General features: G+C 44.5%; 1 protein-coding gene across 1 annotated transcript in view; it reads right to left on the bottom strand.

The window, feature by feature from the left end:
• foxo1a (forkhead box O1 a) overlaps positions 1 to 23775 on the bottom strand; it is a 102469-nt gene that overhangs the window by 11689 nt on the left and 67005 nt on the right. The window contains exons 2-3 of the mRNA XM_036965061.2: positions 7890 to 8084; positions 4292 to 4577 (exon numbers count right to left, since the gene is read on the bottom strand). Coding sequence (XP_036820956.1) covers positions 4292 to 4577; positions 7890 to 8084 — 481 coding nt within the window. The remainder of the gene's footprint in view (positions 1 to 4291; positions 4578 to 7889; positions 8085 to 23775) is intronic.

Genomic DNA, 23775 nt, shown 5'->3' with positions numbered 1-23775 from the left:
TAACACTACACTACACTAACACTACACTACACTACACTACACTAACACTACGCTACACTAACACTAACACTACACTACACTACATTAACACTAACACTACACTGACACTACACTACATTAACACTATAACTAACACTACACTACACTAACACTACACTACACTAACACTACACTATGATACTACAATAGATTAACACTAACACTATAACTAACACTACACTACACTAACACTACCACTACACTACACTACCACTACACTATGACACTACACTACATTAACACTAACACTATAACTAACACTACACTACACTAACACTACACTACACTACATTAACAATTAACACTACACTACACTACATTAACACTAACACTACACTAACATTACACTATACTAACATTACACTACACTAACACTACCACTACACTACACTACACTACACTATGACACTACACTACATTAACACTAACACTATAACTAACACTACACTAACACTAACACTACACTACCACTACACTAACACTACACTAACACTACACAACAACTACACTAACACTACACTACCACTACACTAACACGACACTATCATTAACACTACACTAACACTATACTACCACTGCACTATGACACACCACTACACTAACACTACACTCACACTAACACTACACTAACACTACACTATGGCACTACACTACACTACCACTACACTAACACTACACTAACACTAAACCAACACTAACACTACACTAACACTACACTAACACTACCACTACACTACCACTACACTATGACACACCACTACACTAACACTACATTAACACTACACTACACTAACACTACACTACACTAATACTACACCGACACTAACACTACACTAACACTACACTACACTAACACTACACTAACACTACACTACCACTACACTACACTAACACTACACTACATTAACATTAACACTATAACTAACACTACACTACCACTACACTACCACTACACTACACTAACACTACACTAACACTACACTACCACTACACTACACTAACACTACACTACATTAACATTAACACTATAACTAACACTACACTACCACTACACTACCACTACACTACACTAACACTACACTACACTAACACTACACTACACTACAATGACACCAACACTACACTACACTAACACTACACTACACCGACTCTAAAAGTAACACTACACTACCACTACACTAACAGTAACACTACACTACACCGACTCTAAAAGTAACACTACACTACACTACGCTAACACTACACTACCACTACACTACACTAACACTACACTACATTAACATTAACACTATAACTAACACTACACTACCACTACACTACCACTACACTACACTAACACTACACTACACTACACTAACACTACACTAACACTACACTACAATGACACCAACACTACACTACATTAACACTACACTACACCGACTCTAAAAGTAACACTACACTACCACTACACTAACAGTAACACTACACTACACCGACTCTAAAAGTAACACTACACTACCACTACACTAACAGTAACACTACACTACACTACACTAACACTACACTACGCTAACACTACACTAACACTACACTAACACTACACTAACACTACACAACAACTACACTAACACTACACTACCACTAAACTAACACGACACTATCATTAACACTACACTAACACTATACTACCACTGCACTATGACACACCACTACACTAACACTACACTCACACTAACACTACACTAACATTCCACTATGACACTACACTACACTAACACTACACTAACACTACACCAACACTAACACTACACTAACACTACACTAACACTACACTAACACTACCACTACACTACCACTACACTATGACACACCACTGCACTAACACTACATTAACACTACACTACACTAACACTACACTACACTAATACTACACCGACACTAACACTACACTAACACTACACTACACTAACACTACACTAACATTACACTAACACTACACTACACTACCACTACACTACACTAACACTACACTACATTAACATTAACACTATAACTAACACTACACTACCACTACACTACCACTACACTACACTAACACTACACTACACTAACACTACACTACAATGACACCAACACTACACTAACACTACACTACCACTACACTACACCGACTCTAAAAGTAAAACTACACTACCACTACACTAACAGTAACACTACACTACACCACACTAACACTACACTATGCTAACACTACACTAACACTAGAACTAACACTACACTAGAACTAACACTACACTAGAACTAACACTACACTAGAACTAACACTACACTAGAACTAACACTACACTATAACTAACACTACACTAACACAACACTAACACTAGAACTAACACTACATTAGAATTAACACTACACTAGAACTAACACTACACTAGAACTAACACTACACTAACACTACACTAGCACTAGAACTAACACTACACTAGAACTAACACTACACTAACACTACACTACACTAGAACTAACACTACACTAACACTAGAACTAACACTACACTAAAACTAGAACTAACACTAACACTACATTAGCACTACACTAACACTAACACTACACTAACACTAGAACTAACACTAACACTACACCAACACTACACTAACACTACACTACCACTAGAACTAACACTACACTAACACTAGAACTAACACTACACTACACTAACACTACACTAGAACTAAAACTACACTAACACTACACTACACTAGAACTAACACTACACTACACTACACTACACTAACACTACAATAACACTAGAACTAACACTACACTAACACTACACTAGAACTAACACTACACTACACTAACACTATAACTAACACTACACTACACTAACACTAACACTAACACTAGAACTAACACTACACTAACACTACACTAGAACTAACACTACACTACACTAACACTAACACTATAACTAACACTACACTAACACTACACTAGAACTAACACTACACTACACTAACACTAACACTACACTAACACTAACACTAGAACTAACACTACACTACACTAGAACTAACACTACACTAACACTAGAACGAACACTACACTAACACTAACACTAGAACTAAAACTACACTACACTAACACTACACTAGAACTAACACTACACTACACTAACACTACAATAACACTAAAACTAGAACTAACACTACACTACACTAGAACTAACACTCCACTAACACTAGAACGAACACTACACTAACACTAACACTAGAACTAACACTAGAACTAACACTAACACTATAACTAACACTACACTACCACTACACTACCACTACACTACAATAACACTACACTAGAACTAACACTAACACTAGAACTAACACTACACTACCACTACACTAACACTACACTACAATAACACTACACTAGAACTAACACTAACACTACACTAACACTATACTAGAACTAACACTAACACTAGAACTAACACTACACTACACTACACTAACACTACACTAACACTACACTAACACTAACACTACGCTAACACTACACTAACACTACACTAACACTACACTACACTAACACTACACTAACACTACACTACACTAACACTACACTAACACTACACTAACACTACACTACGCTAACACTACACTACACTAACACTACACTAACACTACACTAACACTACACTACACTAACACTACACTACACCACACTAACACTACACTACCACTACACTACACTAACACTACGCTAACACTACACTAACACTACGCTAACACTACACTACACTAACACTACACTAACACTACGCTAACACTACACTAACACTACACTAACACTAGAACTAACACTATACTACACTACCACTACAATACACTAAACAGTACACTACACCACACTAACACTACACTACACTAACACTATAACTAACACTACACTAACACTACACTACACTACACTATGACACTACACTAACACTATAACTAACACTACACTAACACTACACTACACTAACACTACACTACACTAACACTAGAACTAACACTAACACTACACTACACTACACTAACACTACACTACACTAACACTACACTACAACTACACTAACACCACACTACCACTACACCACACAAACCTTACACTAAAACTACACTACACTACACTAACACTACACTACACTACCCTACACTAACACTACACTAGCAAGCACATGTTCTTTAGGAAATGTCCTTATGTATTTTCTATCTGGTTTACTGACCTAGAGAACTCGCCATCTCTGACAGGCTGGGCAATGTGTTCGCCATCTTGGCCCCGGAGGATCCTGGGTAGCCCATGTGCACGTCCCCGTCTCCGAGGTCGTCCTCGGGCGTGAAGGGCGAGAGGCGTCCGCTGAGCGTGCTGGCGTTGGAGGAGGTGCGCGGCCGGAAACCGCTCCATGCATCAAAGTCATCGTTGCTGTGGGAGTTGGGGCTGCCGGGCCACTTGGAGTAGGTGCCTCCCCCGAGGCTGTCTGCTCCCCCGTCAGGACCACCCTGGAGAGACAACTAGAGGAGAGAGAGGAGAGGGAGAGAGGAGAGGAGTGAGGTGAGGTGAGATGGGAGAGATGAGAGAGGGGAAAGAGGAGAGATGAGAGAGGGGGAAGAGGAGAAGAGAGAGAAGAGTGAGGACAGGAGAGAAGTGAGGTGAGGAGAGATGGGAGATGGGAGAGATAGGAGAGGAGAGAGAGGGGAAAGAGGAGAGGAGCGAGAGAGAGGAGTGAGGACAGGAGAGAAGTGAGGTGAGGAGAGATGAGAGAGGGGAAAGAGGAGAGAGATGAGAGGAAAACAGAGATGAAGGATATATCTACAGTTGAAGTCGGAAGTATACATATACCTCAGCCAAATACATTTAAACTCAGTTTTCACAATTCCTGACATTTAATCCTAGTAAAAATTCCCTGTCTTAGGTCAGTTAGGATCACCACTTTATTTTAAGAATGTGAAATGTCAGAATAATAATAGAGAAAATGATTTATTTCAGCTTTTATTTCTTTCATCACATTCCCAGTGGGTCAGAAGTTTACATACACTCAATTAGTATTTGGTGGCATTGCATTTAAATAGTTTAACTTGGGTCAAATGTTTCAAGTAGCCTTCCACAAGCTTCCAACAATAAGTTGGGTGAATGTTGGCCCATTCCTCCTGACAGAGCTGGTGTAACTGAGTCAGGTTTGTAGGCCTCTTTGCTCGTACAAGCTTTTTCAGGTATGCCAACAAATGTTCTATAGGATTGAGGTCAGGGCTTTATGGTGGCCACTCCAATACCTTGACCTTGTTGTCCTTAAGCCATTTTGCCCCAACTTGGAAGTATGCTTGGGGTCAGTGTCCATTTGGAAGACCCATTTGCGACCAAGCTTTAATAACTTCCTGACTGATGTCTCGAGATGTTGCTTCAATATATCCATATAATTTTCCTGCCTCATGATGCCATCTCTATTGTGATGTGCACCAGTCCCTCCTGCAGCAAAGAACCCTCACAACATGATGCTGCCACCACCGTGCTTCACGGTTGGGATGGTGTTCTTCAGCTTGTAAGCCTCCCCCTTTTTCCTCCAAACATAACTATGGTCATTATGGTCAAACAGTTCGATTTTTGTTTCATCAGACCAGAGGACATTTCTCCAAAAAGTATGATCTTTGTCCCCATGTGCAGTTGGGGACAAAGCCGTAGTCTGGCCTTTTTATGACGGTTTTGTAGGAGTGGCTTCTTCCTTGCTGAGCGGCTTTTCAGGTTATGTCGATATAGGACTCGTTTTACTGTGGATATAGATACTTCTGTACCTGTTTCCCCCAGCATCTTCACAAGGTCCTTTGCTGTTGTTCTGGGATTGATTTGCACTTTTCGCACTAAAGTACATTCATCTCTAGGAGACAGAACACGTCTCCTTCCTGATTGGAATGACGGCTGCGTGGTCCCATGGTGTTTATACTTGCATACTATTGTTTGTACAGATGAACGTGGTACCTCCAGGTGTTCGGAAATTGCTCCCAAGGATGAACCAGACTTGTGAAGGTCTACAATGTTTTTTCTGAGGTCTTGGCTGATATCTTTTGATGTTCCCATGATGTCAAGCAAGGAGGGACTGAGTTTGAAGGTAGGCCTTGAAATACATCCACAGGTACAAACCTACAATAGACTCAAATGATGTCAATTAGCCTATCAGAAGCTTCTAAAACCATGACATCATGTTCTGGAATTTTCCAAGTTGTTTAAAGGCACAGTCAACTTAATGTATGTAAACTTCTGACCCACTGGAATTGTGATACAGTGAATTATAAGTTAAATAATCTGTCTGTAAACAATTGTTGGACAAGTTACTTGTGTCATGAACAAAGTAGATGTCCTAACCGACTTGCCAAAACTATAGTTTGTTAACAAGACATTTGTGGAGTGGCTGATAAACGAGTTTTAATGACTCCAACTTAAATGAACATACACTTCTGACTTCAACTGTAGGTATCAAATCATTAAGGCCCTCTCAAGAGACCTGGCCTCGTCAGGAAAAAGTCATGGTCCTGCCTATAGATACTGTATAGGTACTGTATAGATACTGTATAGATATAGATACTGTATAGATACTGTATAGATATAGATACTGTATAGATACCGTATAGATATAGATACTGTATAGATACTGTATAGATATAGATACTGTAAAGATACCGTATAGATATAGATACTGTATAGATACTGTATAGATATAGATACTGTATAGATACCGTATAGATATATAAATACTGTAAAGATATAGATACTGTGTAGATACTGTGTAGATACTGTATAGATACTGTATAGATATAGATACTGTATAGATACTGTATAGATATAGATACTGTATAGATACCGTATAGATATATAAATACTGTATAGATATAGATACTGTGTAGATACTGTATAGATACCGTATAGATATATAAATACTGTATAGATATAGTTACTGTATAGATACTGTATAGATATAGATCATGTATAGATATAGAAACTGTATAGATACTGTATAGATATAGATAATGTATAGATACTGTATAGATACTGTATATATATAGTTACTGTATAGATACTGTATAGATATAGATCATGTATAGATATAGAAACTGTATAGATACTGTATAGATATAGATAATGTATAGATACTGTATAGATACTGTATATATATAGATAATGTATAGATACTGTATAGATACTGTATAGATATAGATATTGTATAGATATAGATACTGTATAGTTACTGTATAGATACTGTCTAGATACTGTATAGATATAGATACTGTATAGATACTGTATAGATATAGATACTGTATAGATATAGATCATGTATAGATATAGATACTGTATAGATACTGTATATATATAGTTACTGTATAGATACTGTATAGATATAGATACTGTATAGATATAGATACTGTATAGATATAGATCATGTATATATATAGATACTGTATAGATACTGTATAGATATAGATACTGTATAGATACTGTATATATATAGTTACTGTATAGATACTGTATAGATACTGTATAGATACTGTATAGATATAGATAATGTATAGATATAGATCATGTATAGATATAGATACTGTATAGATATATATACACTGTATAGATACTGTATAGATACTGTATAGATATAGATACTGTATAGATACTGTATATATATATAGTTACTGTATAGATACTGTATAGATATAGATACTGTATAGATACTGTATAGATACTGTATATATATAGTTACTGTATAGATACTGTATAGATATAGATACTGTATAGATACTGTAGGTAATATAATAAAGACATTAAACAACAGTTTATTTCTGTACCTTCTTCTTAGCAGCCCGTCCTTTGCTCTTGGCGAACTTGCTGTTGTTGTTGTCCATGGAGGCTGCTCTACGTCGAGGGGACTTCCCAGTCTTCCCTCCCTCAGGGTTTAGCATCCACCAGGAACTCTTCCCTGTCCCCTCGTTCTGCACACGGACGAACCGACTGTGGAGGGACAGGTTGTGCCGGATAGAGTTCTGGAGAGAGGGAGAGAGATGGAGAGGAGGGAGAGGAGGGAGAGATATGGAGAAGGGTGAGAGGAGGGAGAGAGATGGAGAGGAGGGAGAGAGATGGAGAGGAGGGAGAGGAGGGAGAAAGATGGAGAGGAGGGAGAGATATGGAGAAGGGTGAGAGGAGGGAGAGAGATAGAGATGAGATGGAGAGGGGTGAGAGGAGGGAGAGAGATGGGGAGGAGGGAGAGAGATGGAGAAGGGTGAGAGATGGAGAAGGGTGAGAGGAGGGAGATAGATGGAGAGGAGGGAGAGAGATGGAGAAGGGTGAGAGGAGGGAGAGAGATGGAGAAGGGTGAGAGGAGGGAGAGAGATGGAGAAGGGTGAGAGGAGGGAGAGAGATGGAGAAGGGTGAGAGGAGGGAGAGAGATGGAGAGGAGGGAGAGAGATGGAGAAGGGTGAGAGGAGGGAGAGAGATGGAGAGGAGGGAGAGAGATGGAGAAGGGTGAGAGGAGGGAGAGAGATAGAGAGATGGAGAAGGGTGAGAGGATGGAGAAGGGTGAGAGGAGGGAAAAAGATGGAGAGAGGTAGAGAGATGGAGAGGAGGGAGAGAGATGGAGAGGAGGGAGAGATATGGAGAAGGGTGAGAGGAGGGAGAGAGATGGAGAAGGGTGAGAGGAGGGAGAGAGATGGAGAGGAGGGAGAGAGATGGAGAAGGATGAGAGGAGGGAGAGAGATGGAGAAGGGTGAGAGGAGGGAGAGAGATGGAGAGGAGGGAGAGAGATGGAGAAGGGTGAGAGGAGGGATAGAGATGGAGAGGAGGGAGAGAGATGGAGAAGGGTGAGAGGAGGGAGAGAGATGGAGAGGAGGGAGAGAGATTGAGAAGGGTGAGAGGAGGGAGAGAGATGGAGAGGAGGGAGAGAGATGGAGAGATGGAGAAGGGTGAGAGGAGGGAGAGAGATGGAGAAGGGTGAGAGGAGGGAGAGAGATGGAGAAGGGTGAGAGGAGGGAGAAAGATGGAGAGGAGGGAGAAGGGTGAGAGGATGGAGAGGAGGGAGAGAGATGGAGAAGGGTGAGAATGGTTGTGATGAGTCCAGAGCTTTCCACAAAAAGAAGAGAGAAAAAACCCACTTCCAAAAAGGGAGATGGCTTCACGGTGAGCTCAGTACTATTCTATTAAAGGGAGACGGCTTCACGGTGAGCTCAGTACTATTCTATTAAAGGGAGATGGCTTCACGGTGAGCTCAGTACTATTCTATTAAAGGGAGACGGCTTCACGGTGAGCTCAGTACTATTCTATTCTATTAAAAAGCTGCGCCGTATTGACCATTGTGTCGTTGTCATAGCTCGTATTGTGATGCGTTTGCCCTTCAAAGACCACTTGTAGGCAGCAGACAGTGGGATTGACGTAGCATCCCCTTGCCACTGAAATGCCATGTTAAGATGTATGACACTGTTTACACTGAGGCTACTTCCCAAACGGCACCCTAATTCCCTACATAAGTACACTACTTTTGACCAGATCGGCCATAGGGTAGTAGTGCACTACAGTATATAAATAGGGAATAGAGTGCCACTGGGGACTGTCGTTTCCATGTGTGCCCTTTCCTGTAACATCTCAGCATACAGACTTAAATCCCCTCCAGCTGCCTGGCTTTATAATCCCTGCTGGAGCTGGAGAAGGAGAGGAGAAGGTCACTCCTACATCTACTACCAGGTAGAGGAGAAGGTCACTACTACACCATCTAATACCAGGTAGAGGAGAAGGTCACTACTACACCATCTAATACCAGGTAGAGGAGAAGGTCACTACTACACCATCTACTACCAGGTAGAGGAGAAGGTCCCTACTACACCATCTACTACCAGGTAGAGGAGAAGGTCACTACTACACCATCTAATACCAGGTAGAGGAGAAGGTCACTACTACACCATCTAATACCAGGTAGAGGAGAAAGTCACTACTACACCATCTAATACCAGGTAGAGGAGAAGGTCCCTACTACACCATCTAATACCAGGTAGAGGAGAAGGTCCCTACTACACCATCTAATACCAGGTAGAGGAGAAAGTCACTACTACACCATCTAATACCAGGTAGAGGAGAAGGTCACTCCTACACTATCTAATACCAGGTAGAGGAGAAGGTCACTCCTACACCATCTAATACCAGGTAGAGGAGAAGGTCGCTACTACACCATCCAATACCAGGTAGAGGAGAAGGTCACTACTACACCATCTAATACCAGGTAGAGGAGAAAGTCACTACTACACCATCTAATACCAGGTAGAGGAGAAGGTCACTCCTACACTATCTAATACCAGGTAGAGGAGAAGGTCACTCCTACACCATCTAATACCAGGTAGAGGAGAAGGTCGCTACTACACCATCCAATACCAGGTAGAGGAGAAGGTCACTACTACACCATCTAATACCAGGTAGAGGAGAAGGTCGCTACTACACCATCTAATACCAGGTAGAGGAGAAGGTCACTACTACACCATCTAATACCAGGTAGAGGAGAAGGTCGCTACTACACCATCTAATACCAGGTAGAGGAGAAGGTCACTACTACACCATCTAATACCAGGTAGAGGAGAAGGTCACTACTACACCATCTAATACCAGGTAGAGGAGAAGGTCACTACTACACCATCTAATACCAGGTAGAGGAGAAGGTCACTCCTACACCATCTAATACCAGGTAGAGGAGAAGGTCCCTACTACACCATCTACTACCAGGTAGAGGAGAAGGTCACTACTACACCATCTAATACCAGGTAGAGGAGAAGGTCGCTACTACACCATCTAATACCAGGTAGAGGAGAAGGTCACTCCTACATCTAATACCAGGTAGAGGAGAAGGTCGCTACTACACCATCTAATACCAGGTAGAGGAGAAGGTCGCTACTACACCATCTAATACCAGGTAGAGGAGAAGGTCACTCCTACACTATCTAATACCAGGTAGAGGAGAAGGTCACTCCTACACTATCTAATACCAGGTAGAGGAGAAGGTCACTACTACACCATCTAATACCAGGTAGAGGAGAAGGTCGCTACTACACCATCTAATACCAGGTAGAGGAGAAGGTCGCTACTACACCATCTAATACCAGGTAGAGGAGAAAGTCACTCCTACATCTAATACCAGGTAGAGGAGAAGGTCACTACTACTGAGCCATCGCTATACCAATCATAATATAACAGAAGTACAGTTCTGTACTGAGCCATCTCTACAGACCATAATATTACAACATTATAGTACAGCTCTGTACGAAGCTATGTCTCTACACCTCTCCTCTCTCATCAACAAAGGAGCATGATGTCTTTGATTTATGTCCTTCGTAATTATAGTTGCGCTGGTTGGCGCGACTCGGCTATAGTATGTCAGAATTGAGCCGGAGGGGAGGGCTGACGTTTTATGGGCTTTAAAACCAACTGTGCTATTTTGTTTGTTTTCTCGCATTGTTTGTAACTTATTTTGTACATAATGACCGAAAAGAGTGTCTGGACATCAGAACAGAGATTACTTTTACCTTGAATTGGACGAAGAATTTTTCTTTAATGAGTCGGCCAAGAGAGATTTACTCCAGACACCCGAACAGGCACTCATCCCCATCATTAGCAGGAGAAAGAGACGGAGGTTTCGTGGAAGGAGATCAGGGGTGCCTTGTGAGGATCAGGCGACGAGTGGCTAATCTGCCTTTGCCATCGGTACTATTAGCAAACGTACAATCACTGGATAATAACGTGGACGAACTAAAAGCACGTATATCCTACCAACAGGACATTAAAAACGGTTATATCTTATGTCTCGCAGAGTCGTAGCTGAACAACGACATGAATAACATACAGCTGGCAGGTTTTACACTGTCATGGCAGGATAGAACAGCCGCCTCTGGTAAGACAAGGGGTGGCGGTCTATGTATATTTGTAAACAACAGCTGGTGCGCGAAAATCTAAGGAAGTCTCAAGGTTTGGCTCGTCTGAGGTAGAGTATCTCATGATAATCTGTAGTGGACCACACTATCTACCAAGAGAGTTTTCCTCTATATTCTTAGAAATTTAAATCCATTTTACCTCATTTCCACCAGCATGTTAAATATGAAACCAGAGGGAAAACACTCTAGACCACCTTTACTCCACACACAGAGACTTGTACAAAGCTCTCCCTCGACCTCCATTTGGCAAATCTGACCATAATTATATCCTCCTGATTCCTGCTTAAAAGCAAAAATTGAAAAAGGAAGCACCAGTGACTCGGTCTATAAAAAAGTGGTCAGATGAAGCAGATGCTAAACTACAGAACTGTTTTGTTGTCACAGACTGGAATATGTTCCGGGATTCTTCCGATGGCATTGAGGAGTACACCTCATCAATCACTGGCTTCATCAATAAGTGCATCGATGACGTCGTCCCCACAGTGACCGTACGTACATACCCCAACCAGAAGCCATGGATTACAGGCAACATTCGCACTGAGCTAAAGGGTAGAGCTGCCGCTCTCAAGCCTATAAGCCTATAAGAAATCCCACTATGCCCTGCGACGAACCATCAAACAGGCAAAGCGTCAATACAGGACTAAGTTCGAATCGTACTACACCGGCCCGACGCTCGTTGGATGTGGCAGGGCTTGCATACTATTACAGAATATAAAGGGAAGCACAACCGAAAGCTGCCCAGTGACACGAGCTTACCAGATGAGCTAAACTACTTCTATGCTCGCTTCGAGGCAAGTAACACTGAAACATGCATGAGAGCATCAGCTGTTACGGACGACTGTGTGATCACGTTCTCCGCAGATGATGAGATTAAGGCCTTTAAAAGGGTCATTATTCACAATGCAAAATTACCAGGACGTGTACTCCGAGCATGCGCTGACCAACTGGCAAGTGTCTTCACTGACATTTTCAACATGTCCCTGATTGAGTCTGTAATACCAACATGTTTCATGCAGACCACCATAGCCCCTGTGCCCAAGAACACTAAGGCAACCTGCCTAAATGACTACCGACCCGTAGTACTCACATCTGTAGCCATGAAGTGCATTGAAAATTGAAAGGCTGGTCAACATCAACATCATTATCCCAGAAACCCTAGACCCACCCCAATTTGCATACCGCCCCAACAGATCCACAGATGATGCAATCTATTGCGCTCCACACTGCCCTTTCACACCTGGGCAAAAGGAACACATATGTGAGAATGCTATTCATTGCCTATTCCTGCTATTCATTGCCAATAGCTCAGCGTTCAACATAGTGCCCTCAAAGCTCATCACTAAGCTAAGGACCCTGGGACTAAACACCTCCCTCTGCAACTGGATCCTGGACTTCCTGACAGGCTGAACCAGGTGGGCCGTCACTCACGACTACAACGGCCAGGCACGACTCCATCACCATCATTAAGTTTGCCGATGACACAACAGTGGTAGGCCTGATCACCGACAACGACGAGACAGCCTATAGGGAGGAGGTCAGAGACCTGACCGTGTGGTGCAAGGACAACAACCTTTCCCTCAACGTGATCAAGACAAAGGAGATGATTGTGGACTACAGGAAAAGGAGGACAGAGCACGCCCTCATTCTCATCGATGGGGCTGCAGTGGAGCAGGTTGAGAGCTTCAAGTTCCTTGGCGTCCACATCACCAACAAACTAACATGGTCCAAGCACACCAAGACAGTCGTGAAGAGGGCACGACAAAAAACTATTCCACCTCAGGAGGCACTACAGAGGGTAGTACGTACAACCTAGTACATCACCGGGGCCAAGCTTCCTGCCATCCAGGACCTCTATACCAGGCGGTGTCAGAGGAAGGCCCCAAAAATTGTCAATGACTCCAGCCACCCTAGTCATAGACTGTTCTCTCTGCTACCGCACGGCAAGCGGTACCGGAGCGCCAAGTCTAGGTCCAAGAGGCTTCTAAAGAGCTTCTACCACCCCAAGCAATAAGACTCCTGAACATCTAATCAAATGGCCAACGGACTATTAGATTATTATCTACGCATAAGTCACTTTACCCCTACCTACATGTACAAATGACCTTGAGTAACCTGTACCCCCGCACAGTGACCCCTGTATATAGCCTCATTCTTGTCATTTTATTGTGATACTTTAGTTTTAGTTACTTTAGTTTATTTTGTAAATATTTTCTTAACTCTATTTTCTAAAAACTGTTTTGTTGGTTAAGGGCTTGTCAGTAAGCATTTCACGGTAAGGTCTGTTGTATTCGGTAATACCTGTTGTATACCTGTTGTATTCGGTAATACCTGTTGAATACCTGTTGTATTCTGTAATACCTGTTGTATACCTGTTGTATTCTGTAATCCTGTTGTATACCTGTTGTATTCTGTAATACCTGTTGAATACCTGTTGAATTCTGTAATACCTGTTGAATACCTGTTGTATTCTGTAATCCTGTTGTATACCTGTTGTATTCTGTAATACCTGTTGAATACCTGTTGTATTTGGCACATGTGACAAATGAAATTGTATTTTATTAGATTGAGCTGTTTTGTCATGTAGTAATGTGGTGCCTGTCTGTAATTCCTTAAACATTTATTTTAACAATACATTAATTGAAAAATAAATATATTTCAAAACATATTTTTTGGTCAGTAGGTACTCAACATAACAACAAATGGGTGGAGTATGGATTGTTGTGCTCATGTGCATTTCCTTTCTAGTTGACCAATGCCTACGTCTCACTTAAAACAGTAAAACAGGTCACCACCCATTCTAATGCCCCACATTCCACCGGTATACACTACCATTCTAATGACCCACAATCCACCTGTAAACACTACACTAACCATTCTAATGCCCCACATTCCACCGGTATACACTACCATTCTAATGCCCCACAATCCACCTGTATACACTACCATTCTAATGCCCCACAATCCACCTGTATACACTACACTACCATTCTAATGCCCCACAATCCACCTGTATACACTACACTACCATTCTAATGCCCCACATTCCACCTGTATACACTACCATTCTAATGCCCCACATTCCACCTCTATACACTACACTACCATTCTAATGCCCCACAATCCACCTGTATACACTACACTACCATTCTAATGCCCCACATTCCACCTGTATACACTACCATTCTAATGCCCCACATTCCACCTCTATACACTACACTACCATTCTAATGCCCCACAATCCACCTGTATACACTACACTACCATTCTAATGCCCCACAATCCACCTGTATACACTACACTACCATTCTAATGCCCCACAATCCACCTGTATACACTACACTACCATTCTAATGCCCCACATTCCACCTGTATACACTACCGTTCTAATGCCCCACATTCCACCTGTATACACTACACTACCATTCTAATGCCCCACATTCCACCTGTATACACTACCATTCTAATGCCCCACAATCCACCTGTATACACTACCATTCTAATGCCCCACATTCCACCTCTATACACTACACTACCATTCTAATGACCCACATTCCACCTGTATACACTACACTACCATTCTAATGCCCCACATTCCACCTGTATACACTACACTACCATTCTAATGCCCCACATTCCACCTGTATACACTACCAACAACAGCAGCAAGACTTAATACTGTACTATGATGTTGCTTAGTGACACGTACGCCGGTGGAAACAGTCTCTCATCTTCTTTAGCCAGGCGCTGAGGCATTAGAAAAACAACTAAGACAAAAGAAACAGAATATTGGCAAAACCGCTCTGCAACGCCAACGGAACCGGCTTAGCAACGCCAACGGAACCGGCTTAGCAACGCCAATGGAACCGGCATAGCAACGCCAACGGAACCGGCTGTATACACTACACTACCGTTCTAATGCCCACATTCCACCTGTATACACTACCATTCTAATGCCCCACATTCCACCTGTATACACTACACTACCATTCTAATGCCCCACATTCCACCTGTATACACTACCATTCTAATGCCCCACATTCCACCTGTATACACTACACTACCATTCTAATGCCCCACATTCCACCTCTATACACTACACTACCATTCTAATGCCCCACATTCCACCTGTATACACTACACTACCATTCTAATGCCCCACATTCCACCTGTAAACACTACACTACCATTCTAATGCCCCACATTCCACCTGTATACACTACCATTCTAATGACCCACAATCCACCTGTAAACACTACACTAACCATTCTAATGCCCCACATTCCACCGGTATACACTACCATTCTAATGCCCCACATTCCACCTCTATACACTACACTACCATTCTAATGCCCCACATTCCACCTGTATACACTACACTACCATTCTAATGCCCCACATTCCACCTGTATACACTACCATTCTAATGACCCACAATCCACCTGTAAACACTACACTAACCATTCTAATGACCCACATTCCACCTGTATACACTACACTACCATTCTAATGCCCCACATTCCACCTGTATACACTACCGTTCTAATGCCCCACATTCCACCTGTATACACTACCATTCTAATGCCCCACATTCCACCTGTATACACTACACTACCATTCTAATGCCCCACATTCCACCTGTATACACTACCATTCTAATGCCCCACATTCCACCTGTATACACTACACTACCATTCTAATGCCCCACATTCCACCTGTATACACTACCATTCTAATGCCCCACATTCCACCTGTATACACTACACTACCATTCTAATGCCCCACATTCCACCTGTATACACTTCCATTCTAATGCCCCACATTCCACCTGTATACACTACACTACCATTCTAATGCCCCACATTCCACCTGTATACACTTCCATTCTAATGCCCCACATTCCACCTGTATACACTACCATTCTAATGCCCCACATTCCACCTCTATACACTACACTACCATTCTAATGCCCCACATTCCACCTGTATACACTACACTACCATTCTAATGCCCCACATTCCACCTGTATACACTACCATTCTAATGCCCCACATTCCACCTGTATACACTACACTACCATTCTAATGCCCCACATTCCACCTGTATACACTACCATTCTAATGCCCCACATTCCACCTGTATACACTACACTACCATTCTAATGCCCCACATTCCACCTGTATACACTACACTACCATTCTAATGCCCCACAATCCACCTGTATACACTACACTACCATTCTAATGCCCCACAATCCACCTGTATACACTACACTACCATTCTAATGCCCCACAATCCACCTGTATACACTACCATTCTAATGCCCCACATTCCACATGTATACACTACACTACCATTCTAATGCCCCACATTCCACCTGTATACACTACCATTCTAATGCCCCACATTCCACCTGTATACACTACCATTCTAATGCCCCACATTCCACCTGTATACACTACCATTCTAATGCCCCACATTCCACCTGTATACACTACACTACCATTCTAATGCCCCACATTCCACCTGTATACACTGCCATTCTAATGCCCCACATTCCACCTGTATACACTACCATTCTAATGCCCCACATTCCACCTGTATACACTACACTACCATTCTAATGCCCCACATTCCACCTCTATACACTACACTACCATTCTAATGCCCCACATTCCACCTGTATACACTACACTACCATTCTAATGCCCCACATTCCACCTGTATACACTACACTACCATTCTAATGCCCCACATTCCACCTGTATACACTGCCATTCTAATGCCCCACATTCCACCTGTATACACTACCATTCTAATGCCCCACATTCCACCTGTATACACTACACTACCATTCTAATGCCCCACATTGCACCTGTATACACTACACTACCATTCTAATGCCCCACATTCCACCTGTATACACTACCATTCTAATGCCCCACATTCCACCTGTATACACTACACTACCATTCTAATGCCCCACATTCCACCTGTATACACTACACTACCATTCTAATGCCCCACAATCCACCTGTATACACTACCATTCTAATGCCCCACATTCCACATGTATACACTACACTACCATTCTAATGCCCCACATTCCACCTGTATACACTACACTACCATTCTAATGCCCCACATTCCACCTGTATACACTACCATTCTAATGCCCCACATTCCACCTGTATACACTACCATTCTAATGCCCCACATTCCACCTGTATACACTACCATTCTAATGCCCCACATTCCACCTGTATACACTACCATTCTAATGCCCCACAATCCACCTGTATACACTACACTACCATTCTAATGCCCCACATTCCACCTGTATACACTACACTACCATTCTAATGCCCCACATTCCACCTGTATACACTACACTACCATTCTAATGCCCCACATTCCACCTGTATACACTACACTACCATTCTAATGCCCCACATTCCACCTGTATACACTACCATTCTAATGCCCCACATTCCACCTGTATACACTACAATTCTAATGCCCCACATTCCACCGGTATACACTACCATTCTAATGCCCCACATTCCACCTGTATACACTACACTACCATTCTAATGCCCCACATTCCACCTCTATACACTACACTACCATTCTAATGACCCACATTCCACCTGTATACACTACACTACCATTCTAATGCCCCACATTCCACCTGTATACACTGCCATTCTAATGCCCCACATTCCACCTGTATACACTACCATTCTAATGCCCCACATTCCACCTGTATACACTACACTACCATTCTAATGCCCCACATTCCACAGTACAAGTCATGGCCTGAAGCAGAGAGAGAGAGAGAGAGAGAGAGAGAGAGAGAGAGAGAGAGAGAGAGAGAGATAAAGAGAGAGAGAGAGAGAGAGAGAGAGAGAGAGAGAGAGAGAGAGATAAGAAGAACAGTGTGAGAGAGAGAGAGAGAGAGAGAGAGAGAGAGAGAGAGAGATAGAGAGAGAGAGAGAGAGAGAGAGAGAGAGAGAGAGAGAGAGAGACGGAAAACAAGGGAAACAGTCCTGTTTGTTATGGGTTAACAACAGCAGCAAGACTTAATACTGTACTATGATGTTGCTTAGTGACACGTACGCCGGTGGAAACAGTCTCTCATCCTCTTTAGCCAGGCGCTGAGGCATTAGAAAAACAACTAAGACAAAAGAAACAGAATATTGGCAAAACCGCTCTGCAACGCCAACGGAACCGGCTTAGCAACGCCAACGGAACCGGCATAGCAACGCCAACGGAACAACTAAACAGTAACATGATTTCCTGCAGTAAACATTAGAGCAACAGCACCTTGACATTGCTGTGTGTAATGCTGATATACCTTGACTCTGTGTCTGTTAGTGTGTGTGTGTGTGTGTGTGTGTGTGTGTGTGTGTGTGTGTGTGTGTGTGTGTGTGTGTGTGTCTATGTGTGTGTGTGTGTGTGTGTGTGTGTGTGTGTGTGTATGTGTGTGTGTGTCTATGTGTGTGTGTGTGTGTGTGTGTGTGTGTGTGTGTGTGTGTGTGTGTCTATGTGTGTGTGTGTGTGTGTGTGTGTGTGTGTGTGTGTGTGTGTGTGTGTGTGTGTCTATGTGTGTGTGTGTCTATGTGTCTATGTGTCTATGTGTGTTTTTGGTTGTTGCCCGAGAACTAAACAGCTGGTTCAAATAACCAAATCATCATCAAGCTATAATCATTTAAATCAGCTGTGTGGTGACAGGACCGGGTTAGAAGGACGTACAAATCATGTATCTTTGTGACACGTCATGGTAAGATTGTATACTGCTAATCACCCTCACGCCATGGTAAGATTGTATACTGCTAATCACCCTCACGTCATGGTAAGATTGTATACTGCTAATCACCCTCACGTCATGGTAAGATTGTATACTGCTAATCACCCTCACGTCATGGTAAGATTGTATACTGCTAATCACCCTCATGTCATGGTAAGATTGTATACTGCTAATCACCCTCACGTCATGGTAAGATTGTATACTGCTAATCACCCTCACGTCATGGTAAGATTGTATACTGCTAATCACCCTCACGTCATGGTAAGATTGTATACTGCTAATCACCCTCACGTCATGGTAAGATTGTATACTGCTAATCACCCTCATGTCATGGTAAGATTGTATACTGCTAATCACCCTCACGTCATGGTAAGATTGTATACTGCTAATCACCCTCATGTCATGGTAAGGTTGTATACTGCTAATCACCCTCACGTCATGGTAAGATTGTATACTGCTAATCACCCTCATGTCATGGTAAGATTGTATACTGCTAATCACCCTCACGTCATGGTAAGATTGTATACTGCTAATCACCCTCAGTCATGGTAAGATTGTATACTGCTAATCACCCTCATGTCATGGTAAGATTGTATACTGCTAATCACCCTCACGTCATGGTAAGATTGTATACTGCTAATCACCCTCACTCTCTCTATGTCCTGTTCTCTATACACTGCAGGAAGTCATTCCTATTGTCCTGGGACCCTGGGACCCTTGGAACCTCAACCCCCCCCCCCCCCCCATCACATTGACAAGCAAAGAGAGTGTTCTGGGCCTGTAGTGAAGTAACTGCTATCGGCCCGATGACAGTATGTAAAATAATGTTTTAGAAGCAAACTTGGAAAACCCTGGGTACACACTAAGGTTAGTGTGCCCTGCTCTATCCCTGCTCCATCCCTGCTCCATCCCTGTTCCATCTACTCAGCAGCCTGCTCCATCCCTGTTCCATCCCTGCTCCATCTACTCAGCAGCCTGCTCCATCCCTGCTCCATCTACTCAGCAGCCTGCTCCATCCCTGCTCCATCTACTCAGCAGCCTGTTCCATCCCTGTTCCATCCCTGCTCCATCTACTCAGCAGCCTGTTCCATCCCTGTTCCATCCCTGCTCCATCCCTGTTCCATCCCTGCTCCATCTACTCAGCAGCCTGTTCCATCCCTGCTCCATCCCTGTTCCATCCCTGTTCCATCCCTGCTCCATCCCTGTTCCATCCCTGCTCAATCCCTGCTCCATCTACTCAGCAGCCTGTTCCATCCCTGTTCCATCCCTGCTCCATCCCTGCTCCATCTACTCAGCAGCCTGCTCCATCCCTGTTCCATCCCTGCTCCATCCCTGTTCCATCCCTGCTCCATCCCTGTTCCATCCCTGCTCCATCTACTCAGCAGCCTGTTCCATCCCTGTTCCATCCCTGTTCCATCCCTGCTCCATCCCTACTCCATCCCTGCTCCATCTACTCAGCAGCCTGCTCCATCCCTGCTCCATCCCTATTCCATCTTCTCAGCAGCCTGCTCCATCCCTGTTCCATCCCTGCTCCATCCCTGCTCCATCACTGTTCCATCCCTGCTCCATCTACTCAGCAGCCTGCTCCATCCCTGCTCCATCCCTGCTCCATCCCTGTTCCATCCCTGCTCCATCCCTGTTCCATCCCTGCTCCATCTACTCAGCAGCCTGCTCCATCCCTGCTCCAACCCTGTTCCATCCCTGCTCCATCTACTCAGCAGCCTGCTCCATCCCTGCTCCATCCCTGTTCCATCCCTGCTCCATCCCTGCTCCATCTACTCAGCAGCCTGCTCCATCCCTGTTCCATCCCTGCTCCATCTACTCAGCAGCCTGCTCCATCCCTGTTCCATCCCTGCTCCATCCCTGTTCCATCCCTGCTCCATCTACTCAGCAGCCTGCTCCATCCCTGCTCCATCCCTGTTCCATCCCTGCTCCATCCCTGTTCCATCCCTGTTCCATCCCTGCTCCATCCCTGCTCCATCTACTCAGCAGCCTGTTCCATCCCTGCTCCATCCCTGCTCCATCCCTGTTCCATCCCTGCTCCATCCATGTTCCATCCCTGCTCCATCCCTGTTCCATCTACTCAGCAGCCTGTTCCATCCCTGCTCCATCCCTGTTCCATCCCTGCTCCATCCCTGCTCCATCCCTGTTCCATCCCTGCTTCATCTACTCAGCAGCCTGCTCCATCCCTGTTCCATCCCTGCTCCATCCCTGCTCCATCTACTCAGCAGCCTGTTCCATCCCTGCTCCATCCCTGCTCCATCCCTGTTCCATCCCTGCTCCATCCATGTTCCATCCCTGCTCCATCCCTGCCCCATCTACTCAGCAGCCTGCTCCATCCCTGCTCCATCCCTGCTCCATCCCTGTTCCATCCCTGCTCCAACTACTCAGCAGCCTGCTCCATCCCTGTTCCATCCCTGCTCCATCCCTGCTCCATCTACTCAGCAGCCTGTTCCATCCCTGCTCCATCCCTGTTCCATCCCTGCTCCATCCCTGCTCCATCTACTCAGCAGCCTGTTCCATCCCTGCTCCATCCCTGTTCCATCCCTGCTCCATCTACTCAGCAGCCTGTTCCATCCCTGCTCCATCCCTGCTCCATCTACTCAGCAGCCTGTTCCATCCCTGCTCCATCCCTGTTCCATCCCTGCTCCATCCCTGTTCCATCCCTGCTCCATCTACTCAACAGCCTGTTCCATCCCTGCTCCATCCCTGCTCCATCCCTGCTCCATCTACTCAGCAGCCTGTTCCATCCCTGCTCCATCCCTGTTCCATCCCTGCTCCATCTACTCAGCAGCCTGCTCCATCCCTGCTCCATCCCTGTTCCATCCCTGCTCCATCCCTGCTCCATCTACTCAGCAGCCTGCTCTATCCCTGTTCCATCCCTGCTCCATCCCTGCTCCATCCCTGCTCCATCCCTGTTCCATCCCTGCTCCATCCCTGCTCCATCTACTCAGCAGCCTGCTCCATCCCTGTTCCATCCCTGCTCCATCCCTGCTCTGTCTACTCAGCAGCCTGCTCCATCCCTGTTCCATCCCTGCTCCATCCCTGCTCCATCCCTGCTCCATCCCTGTTCCATCCCTGCTCCATCCCTGCTCCATCTACTCACCAGCCTGTCCTGTTCTATTCTCCTCTCTTCTTTATTCCTCTACAGCTCTGCTCTGGCTTGTCCTCTCCTCTCCTCTCCTCTCCTCTCCTCTCCTCTCCTCTCCTCTCCATCTCCTCTCCTCTCCTCTCCTCTCCATCTCCTCGCCTCTCCTCTCCTCTCCTCTGCTCTCCTCTCCTCAGTCCTTCCAGGACTGTGCCCTGCTCCATGTCATCCCTAGCCTGGACACTGACCCAAGACACAGTGACATTGATAGTAATGCCCAGGTCATGAGCCTCTTTCTCCCATGACCACTGACTGAGGAGGGCGCTGTCGTAACAGGGTCATTTCAGAGTCCCCAGTCAGCCAGTCAGCCAGCCAGTCAGCCAGCCAGTCAGCTAGCCAGTCAGTCAGTCAGTCAGCCAGCCAGCAAGTCACCCAGGCAGACCAGCCAGACAGACAGACAGTCACCCAGCCAGTCAGCCAGCCAGACAGACAGTCAGAAAGTCACCCAGTCAGCCAGCCAGTCAGCCAGCCAGCCAGTCAGCTAGCCAGTCAGTCAGTCAGACAAACAGTCAGCCAGCCAGAAAGTCACCCAGGCAGACCAGACAGGCAGACCAGACAGACAGACAGACAGACAGTCACCCAGCCAGTCAGCCAGACAAACAGACAGACAAACAGACCGACAGTAAGAAAGTCACCCAGGCAGACTAGCCAGACAGACAGACAGTCACCCAGTCAGTCAGTCAGCCAGCCAGCCAGCTAGAAAGTCACCCAGGCAGACCAGGCAGAAAGACAGACAGACAGACAAACAGACAGACACCCAGCCAGCCAGCCAGCCAGTCAGCCAGCCAGTCAGCCAGCCAGTCAGCTAGCCAGTCAGT

Source organism: Oncorhynchus mykiss, chromosome 27, assembly GCF_057628025.1.
Source record: "Oncorhynchus mykiss isolate SJ-2025 chromosome 27, ASM5762802v1, whole genome shotgun sequence".
Taxonomy (NCBI): Eukaryota; Metazoa; Chordata; class Actinopteri; order Salmoniformes; family Salmonidae; genus Oncorhynchus; species Oncorhynchus mykiss.
This window is presented reverse-complemented; position numbering and strand designations above follow the sequence as displayed.